This window comes from Meleagris gallopavo, chromosome 17 (assembly GCF_000146605.3).
Source record: "Meleagris gallopavo isolate NT-WF06-2002-E0010 breed Aviagen turkey brand Nicholas breeding stock chromosome 17, Turkey_5.1, whole genome shotgun sequence".
Classification (NCBI taxonomy): domain Eukaryota; kingdom Metazoa; phylum Chordata; class Aves; order Galliformes; family Phasianidae; genus Meleagris; species Meleagris gallopavo.
In genome coordinates, this window is record NC_015027.2 from 2,841,799 (window position 1) to 2,851,150 (window position 9,352).

Below are 9,352 nucleotides of genomic sequence, written 5' to 3' on the forward strand. Positions count from 1 at the left end.
AGAAAAAAAAAGAAAAAAAAAAGCATGAAGGACTCTGATCATGTAAAATACTGAAATTCATGATCACCAGGTATTAACAGTCTCCAGGTTAAGGAAGTGAAATAATTTGGAGAATGTTCATATCACATCAACTGTTTTCATAAGTCTGTTTTCACTGCAGTGCTACAAAGTGCTCTGCTTAAGTAATTAGAGTCGTTTCTAAACAACAAAACACAGAAATTATCTTAACTGAAACAGAAAGAAATTATATCTCCTCAGCACTGTAATAAATACATAAAACTACTATCCAATCAAGGCAAAGAAAGAGTGCAAGAGCTCATTAAGATGAAAGCACTAACAATTCTTTAACAGAGAGCTTTTTGTAAAGCTGAGCTGAAAATTTACATAGCAGTGCTATTTTTACATACAACAGTGAAAGAAACATTAAGACTACTGTGAACCCAAGAGCAATTCTGAATCTTATCAAGAATATCCAGTTGAAACAGCATTACAAAAGGAAATTTTCCATGTAAACACATCTGATAATTGGGTTGCAAAAAATGATCAGAAAATAAGAAGTGTTTATCAGTAATAAATTACAGATTAATTAACACATTTCTTCACACATGTAATGTAAATAATCCTTAGTAATTTTAAAGCATTTTTCATCCGAAGCTCTTAAAACACTTGATTGTAGAATTCAGCATCACTATTTCACTTTGCAGATGTAAGGAAATGAATGAGAAAGGATACTGAAACCAGGGTAAACTAGCAGTTTGGCAGCAAAAAAATCTTTCTAATAATGAGGCAAATTAAAATTTCTTTGGGCCTTTACAGATAAAAACATGCCAAACTAAATTATGCCAGGAAATATCTTGGAGATACACAGAAGTCTAATTGTTCTTCCTTACTTTTTGAAAACTGTAAGAACTGCATTTTAATGTCACTTTGCAGCTACTGAACAGACGCATTCTAAACTGTACTGCAAGCCCATGTTCAGTGCTAGCGATATGTGCTCCTCTATCAGCTGCCCTTTCACAGAATCATAGAATCACCAAGGTTGGAAAAGACCTCTAAGGTCATCCAGTCCAACCATCCACCTACCACCAATATTTCCCACTAAGCCATGTCCCTCAGTACAACATCTACACGTTTCTTGATCACCTCCAGGGACAGCGATTCCACACCTCCCTGGGCAGCCCATTCCAGCTCCTTTGAGCAATCAGATGAATACCAGCTAGCAAATCCTGTGGCATAAGCAATATTTAATCCCAGAAACTCATGAATTTTACCTTTGTCTAAAAGAAGTATGTTTTTAAAAAGGTAAGGCATTTACTGTACTTTTAACACTTAATGTCTCTACTCTTACCAGGAATTTCCATGCATTTCTCTGGTAGCTTATGAAGTGCTACGGTGTCAGTATTCCATTTTCTTTTGCCAGTGCCTGCACTTCCTATTTGATTGCATATTCTTGTTTATGGTTTCTTTTCAAAATGAATGACATATTTTATGTAAGATATTAGTCTACTTGTATTAATTTCCAATTACTTCTATTTCTCTAGAGGAACTAAATCTTGGAATGATACTGAAAGGATAATCTACTCATTGGGGAAAAAAAAAAGGAATATAAAAAGCAATTCTGATTCTATATTGTATATATCCCAGAGCATAATAAAGAGCTTTCCTGCTCTACACTTGGCATACTGAATTGAAAGAAGTTCAAAACGCATGAAGTTTCTAAGAGGATGAGTAAAATTAAAAATTTTAGAACGGTTTTTACCAGGCAGTAGCTTTTAAAAAAGAAACTGTATTATTTTGACAGAGAATGGATATCTTAAAACTGTGATGAGGATAGCGAATGCATTTAGATTATGGCATGCCATACAGATGCACATACCTGATATGGTTGCAGAAAGCTATGCTGTGAGCCACAGCTTGAATATAGCAACAAGAAGTTCATAGGCATAAACAGCAACAAGGGTAAGACAAATAAGCTGTAGGTATTGCTCAATGCAAAGCATGCAAACTTAAGTAAGTGTAAGAGGACACATCTTTCCTCTACTGACAACATTACAAACTTTGCAAGATATTCCTTCATCCTTTCATAAAACTTGTTAAGATCACTACATGATAAGATGGACTCTCAGTAATACCTGCTGTTTGCAGTTGGTATATTGTTCTAGCATAACGTGGACTTTCATATCTTCACAGTATACTGCATCATGATGAACATAGCTTGATCTTTAAAGGTTTAATTAAACTTGAAAAGAGAGCCTCTACATAAGCAACAAAATCGCTTTTCTCATAAACAAACAGATTGACAATAAACGTCTCTATATTGTATGCAAAGCTAGAACTGCACAAAGTATTAAGAATTTGCCATGATGGACACATCTAAGTAAGCAACACACTTAATTTGTCTATTTGTACCTGAGTGATTTTACTCTGCACTGAAGACACAATCGCTGAAGAGATTTGGCCATCTTTTTCCTGAGAAACTCCCCTAAAAAGTACAATGAGAATTAGAATTCTACAGCATATGTTTTCAAAATGCATTTCACTCATCATCACAATTTGGAGCACCACTATACAACTATCTCATGCATTAGTCACAAGTTCTGTCATTCAACCAGAAGGCAGAATAAGTCAAGGTCAGAAGACTAACTCCTACACAACTGATTAAAAGAAATCTGAACAGGCTAGGGATTATCAACAGGACTGTAGGATACTCTGTGGAAATAACTGTGAATTTCTCAGAGACACTGAAATTCAAACCATTCTGTTAAAATTTTTACTTCAAAGAGTTATCCTGCTTAGTGAGAATTATAAACTTAGAATTACATCGTGGGATATTCCACACAACTGTTATTGTAGGAGTACATCAAGATGTATACTTGAACAAGAAGCAGAACCTTCTGTTTACCACACTTAAGTGATCCTATTTCATCTCAAATGTAACATGAAAAATCCTTTGACAGATTAAATTTGTACAGGGATTTTCTATATAAAATAGCAAATGTAGCATAGAAAGTGTTATGTGTTTTCCAGGCTTTACAATCTGATCCTGAATTACATGAAAACTCCAGCAGAAAACAGTGTCACTGTTAGACTGACGTATGCAGCACTGCTCTCCCAGTGTCTTCTACTTTTAATAAGCACACATATGTATTTGCACACAGAGCTTCTTACCATCCAAATTATGTCAAAAGACATATTCATAGTCAAGAGTCATCAGCATAAGAAAGCATATTACCTGGAGCGTTCCTGGCTGGATTCCCTGCTCTCCACAGGAGAGACACTATTTGAATGCACAGAATTTTTGTGTGTGGATGGTTTGCCTGGTGACACAGCTGGTGAAGGAGACCTAGCTCTGGACTTAGTTCGTGATCTAGACCTCCTCTTCTTCTTCTTTTCATGGGGACTTCTGTGAGGAGAAAATATTCCATTGAAAGGTATCTACAGCAGCATGAAACTAGCTCAGTGGAAGGCACTTTTCACCCTTCTAAAGGATTATGCAGTCCTCTTCCATAGAATACATGCACTGAGGATGCATTACAGTTGTACCACAATATCATACTTTTAAGTCCAATATTGCATTTCTCTGGCTGTATCAGAAGCTCTTTTTAATAAATTGCAATAAGCAACTGCTAGTATTTAAAGAATACATGGAATACTACTTCCCAGGTACAGAGGAATTACAGACAGTATTTGATAGTCTAAAGCATAACAATGAAAAGTCTTTAATTGAAAATTTGCAGAATAACTTTGCTAGAAGTAAGTTCCTTTCCAAACAATATCAGCCACTTGGAATATAATGAGGAATAGAAGCACTTATATTTCCCTGTATTTCTTAGCCCATAAATGAACAAACCATGGAACTATCGATAAGAAAAAGATCTAAAATGCAAATCCACAGTTGGTTTGCTTGCTTTTTAAAATTATCTCAAGTTGATGAATATGAAAAACAATCAGTTGAACTATACTGATGATCTCATTCATACGTATTACAACTCAATTCATTGAGGGCTGTCAAAAGATGGAAAACTATCTTATGAAACAATACAAATATCTTAAAAATCGCAGGTGAAAGTGATCACTGCTTCCAACTCCACAAGAGAGACAGAAAAACAGCTTAAAACCTAATCTTAATGGACGACAAAAAAATTCTGTATGCTCAGTTTAGAAACCTTAAGATACTGTATTTTGCATACACATTAGCTGCACATAATGAATTTAAAAAATTCATTTGCGTATTGACTTTAGAGACAAAACATTTCAAGCCTTTAGTGCACACACTTTCCAGATGCTTTTATTTTGCAACAGTTGATCAGAAATAAAGGTGGTTATGCTAGCTCGATGATAGCAGGTTCAGAGAGACTGCATGCAAGGTGCTCTCAAAACAGACATTACTTGTTTCATATTTCACATTCTACTCAGCCAGTAAAGTAATTGTTGAATGTAAAGCATACCATCTGCTAAGCTGGATTCTCCCCTTATTTGTGCAGATACAATGAGTACCCAAGCAACTTTCAAATACCACTAAGAATAATACAGCATATGACCTCTGTAGGGAGCAAAAGAAGATTTGAAACTCCAAATAAATCTCAACTTTCACAGCTTGTAGACAGTAGTGTATTAATGCTTGCTAATTCAGTTGTACTTTCAGTGTTCAAACACAATCAAGATCAGGTTAACAGGAACCAGTGCTTGGTTTTTCTTTTTCCTCCACAGAGTATTTCTTTATTAAAACAGAGCCCCATAGCAAAAACACTGGAGTTTTACCTAGGGACTATACAATACTTCAGGCAGCATTTAAAGTATCTAGTGATACCAGAACATAACCTTCACTTGGATGAGGTGTACTTACTTGGATCGTGCACGTTTCCTACTATTTCCAGGACTATTACTAATGCGATAAGCTGTTGGAACACTCCTTTCCTCTCTCCGCCTTTCTGGTGTGTGAGCTCTCCTCCTAGGTGATCTTGATCGTGACCTAAGCAGGAAAAAACATCCAAAAGTTTGCTTTTTGTTACTTACGTTATCTGTACTGCTATTTTTATTTCAGTGGAATTAGTGCTGTCACCAAAAGCAAACATATCACCATTCATATTTTTATTTTATACCAACACGGGGTACCTATTCTCCAAGACTTGTCAGTTGCACAAGAATTTCTTACCCACCCCACACATTTAGAATGTAGTTATGCTTTTCAGTCCCAACAGTGGGGAAAAAACTTTTTTTTTTTTTTTTTTCCAGTATTGTGTGCTAACATCAATATTTGTGTTAGTAGGTGGGAATGTTTCTCTTCAGTGCAGTCACCTATTGTGGCAACAGAGTTTACTAATGCTGGTACACAGAAGTCCAATTTGGCTTGAAGCCTGGAACTGTCAGGCCTGACCTTGTCTTCTCAGATTAATGGTATGTTTTCAGAACTGTTGTATCATAGAGATAAATGCAAGTTTTCGTTTCCAATGCATCTCCAATACTGACAAGTCCAGGAAATTTTATCCCCACTGCTGCAGAATAAACCTAACATAGCCAATATTTTCACCTGTGCAAGTGACCAACTACCCACAACTGGCATTGTTCGGCACTAGCACTTCAACTTAAAGTATTTTTTCCTAGAAAAAGACCAAGATGAAAATAAAGAATGCATGCCCAGTTAAGATCAGAGATCAACTTAACAGCATAACTCTTTTCTATGATCTGCAATTAAGTGGATATGAAAAAAAAGTGAGTATTTTTTAAAAACCAAATAAATTGAATGAGAAAAGTCCTGAAGGATGGAAGGGAAAGGGAGATAAGGTTGAGAAGGGGGCAAGATAAGGTTCCAGCTTGAAAAAAAAGAAAGAAAAAACACCAGACCCAAGATGTACCCCCAATTCTTTGTGGCTGCAGTTAATTTTGTTCCCACTGACCTATATAGTTCTAATAATTTGTTTGCTTTCAAGTTTATCTATGTACTACAGGTACACCATTCCATGTATACCAAGCACTCATTCTCTTTCATTCTCTTGCAGTGACCAAAAGAGAAGCAATTTGTGAAATCACTGATCTGCTGAAGACTTAAAACTGTATATTTAGCATATACACACGTTCCTGAGCCATTTCTCTTATACCTACAACAGAACGGATCGATTGAAAACGAATAAGTAATCACAATGGCAGTTAAGTGTTGCAAATTAACTGCTCAGTCCCTTAGAAATCTGATCTTTACCAGGCCTTTCAGAAGGAATAAAAAAGGAAAAAAAACAACAGATCATAAAGTTTGGGTCAGTCAGACACCTTGACATTTTACCAGGATTTCCCTCAAAAGAGCGCCAGCAGTCAAATCTTTTCGTTGTCGAAGCTGCCTGATAACTTTCCCGCTCTGTTGCTGCTGCCACTGATGAGCTGCTCAGACTCGGTTCCATGCTCAGTGTCCCTGTGGATGCTGTGAGTCTGTGATACGGAGGCACACACTTCACATTCAGAATAAAATGTGCTAGTTTTGGTATTAACTAGAATCCTGAAAGGGCTCCCTTAACCAAAAGCTGAACCTTAGTGAAACATGCCTATATGGACCAGCCTAAAAAAAGTCCAAACAATCAGAAAGAAAAATGCATTAGCTTCATTTTTATGAACTGGATATGATGGTTTTGGTTTTACAACATTCTTCCAATCGCTAAACGTTAAGAACTTCGGCCATTAGTTTCAAACAATTAAAAACAGCTTAACAGTGTTACTGTGACATTACAATTATTACCTTCATTACACTATTATTTCAAGACATTCCATTCCTTTAAAGTCAATAGAACTTGTATTAAGAAGCGTTCCAGAAGTTCAAAGGATTACAAAGCTTGGCATGTCTCATTACAACATAAGAATTAAAACTAAGTGAATTGATACTGCCTCAACAGTAAGAGAATTGGTTTGGAACAAGGAGCAGTTACTTCCAAGTTTCATTTTCCTGCAGATGAGGCAAAAAGTCAGTCTCTATCTCACACACGTGGTAGAAAGACAGTATAAAGAAACAGGATCAATATTCAACAGAGTTTCAGATTTCCATCTCTACTCTTGTTCAAAATAAACTTTCAGATTTCAACTAACCAAATTATTACATCATTCAATATGCAAAGAGCATTTCTCCATCTCCTCCTCTCACATAAACCACACTTCCACACATCTTTCATATATCATTAGCTTAGACATGCTACAGAGAGATCTACTGATAGAAAATAGATGCAGATAAACACAGTCATTCCTTACTCTTACTGTCCACTTGCGAAATCAAACTTTCCACTGAAGCAGCATACTTAAAACTTCAGCAACTGACAACGTACACAATTCACGTGAACTTTCTATGGCACCTTCAAGTTGATTAGAAGAAAGATACCACAAAGCATTTACTAGAGATGACCAGAAGGCACCAAAATCTGTTTGCCAATAAAGATTTAACACATGTGCCTCATACATAATAGTTATCTCTTTGGTACTAACATCTCCAAAATAAGCCACACTAGAATACCCTACAATTAAGTTTTTGTACATGGCTTACTCTTTCTATGGCTTTTGTTTAACTTGTCATGTTGGTCTAGAATTAAAGCTGGACCATCCGAGGAGCTTTATGGGACTGTTTGCACCGGAGCTCCCTGAATTAGCCACACTTTCTCACCTGGTGCTCAACCACTGTTTCAGGCCATAACTTGGCAATTACCATGCACGAGACAACAAATGGAAATAATTTTCTACACTAAATATGGGAATATGAAGAGAAAAAAAAGTCACATCTAGCTAGGCACCAACATTTGCCTCTTCTGGGGAAATTACTAAGACAAGGCATTATTTTTACCAAAACATTTGAGAGACAAAACACTTTAGTATCTCAATGGGTTTTGAATCAGCCTCCCACTCTTGATTACTTGATTATTTTAACACCTTTCAAGTTTCAGGAGCAAGAGCTTTAATTTTGGAAATATACTGTTTATGTTAAGGTATAGCAAACACTTTCAGCAAAGCTTGGCTATCACAATCATTTCTTGTACAATGTCAGACTGTGTGGATAATTTTTCAGGGACCTAATTAGAAATACAAAGTCTCAAGAAATCAGACTCCTTAATACTCTCCAAACCATCATCCTTAATGCAGAAATTTCCCATGATGGAGCTTTTACAAGCTGTATTAACCACTGAGAAACTATAAAAAGCTTTCTAGTCTCTCTTCTATCAATTTACATCCATTACTTACTGTCCAAACCCTAGAGACTGAAGAAGAATGTTCTACACTTCTCTTTTTGGCATACACAACAACTCAATTAATCTTTCTCCAGTTTTTTCACTCATCATTCTAACTCTTTCCCCCTCATCCTATCTAAAGCCAAACAAATCAACAACAAAAATATTTCCCATTTTAAACATATCTCTATAAATCTTATTTGCATTTCTGGAACTTGTCTTCTAGCCAAGGATTCACTCTATCAATATTATGTAAGACCTGCTTGTCTTGCCTGACTTCTTCCAATGTCAAATTTTTAGCATATTCCCATCAGCCTACTCCTTATTGATAAATAACAAAAAATATATGTGATAAAATGATACATTTCCATTAAAGTAAACCAATACAGTCACCATACCAAGATCCATGAAGAAGGTATTCTGTGTTAGTTAGAGAACCTCAAGCAGAAGGTTAGTTACAGTCTTGTGATATGCTGTAGTTAGTAAGGTAAATTTTGATTTCTAACAGGTCTCTTGACCAGAAATCTCACACATGTCCTGCAGAAATCTCAAAGTGAACAGGCGGCCACTCAGCACTGAAGATACTGCCTAAAGTTCCCATTACACTATTAGTTTCTGACTGGGAGACCCTTTGTTTGAACTGGTACACTCAGATCAGAAAATATGATAGATGAGAGTCCTTTCCTGTTCAGTTCTAACCTGGCTAAAGTTTTATGATGTGCAAAATGTTCTCAGTGCAAGAATTGGCGCAGTCCTGAAAATTCAGCCAGCCAGAAAAACACTGGACTTCTCAGGTGTATCATTCAACAGAGACCTAGGAAAATCCATCCAAACTTAATTAGGTGTTGTGTTGATTCATTACGTTAGGACTACTATGTAACTATTAATTAATTTGTGCCAGAAGGCATATTCAACATCGCACACAAAGATCAGCTTCACTGAGCAGCATACACAGGTGCTGATAAGAATCTTCTCAGATGATACTTTTTCAAGGTGCTAGAAAAGAATATATTTTTTTAAATCATCACAATCATGTTACTAATTCCATCCTTTTTTTTACCACTGATAAATAAAATAATGGATAAACATATGAATCACAGCTTGAATTAAGACATGCTGGAGCTCCAAGTGAAGATACGGCTTGACAGGGAGTCAAAAAA

The 9,352-nt window shown here is 36.1% G+C and overlaps 1 protein-coding gene across 6 annotated transcripts in view; it reads right to left on the reverse strand.

Annotated features, from left to right (window-relative positions):
• Positions 1 to 9,352, reverse strand: part of SFSWAP (splicing factor SWAP) — a 40,496-nt gene that overhangs the window by 597 nt on the left and 30,547 nt on the right. For 3 of the 6 annotated variants that reach the window (XM_010720030.3, XM_010720033.3, XM_019620991.2), the window contains exons 15-18: positions 6,265 to 6,420; positions 4,847 to 4,972; positions 3,233 to 3,403; positions 2,410 to 2,482 (exon numbers count right to left, since the gene is read on the reverse strand). In XM_010720030.3, coding sequence (XP_010718332.1) covers positions 2,410 to 2,482; positions 3,233 to 3,403; positions 4,847 to 4,972; positions 6,265 to 6,420 — 526 coding nt within the window. The other 3 variants (XM_010720031.3, XM_003210864.4, XM_010720034.3) reach the window with 3 other exon arrangements.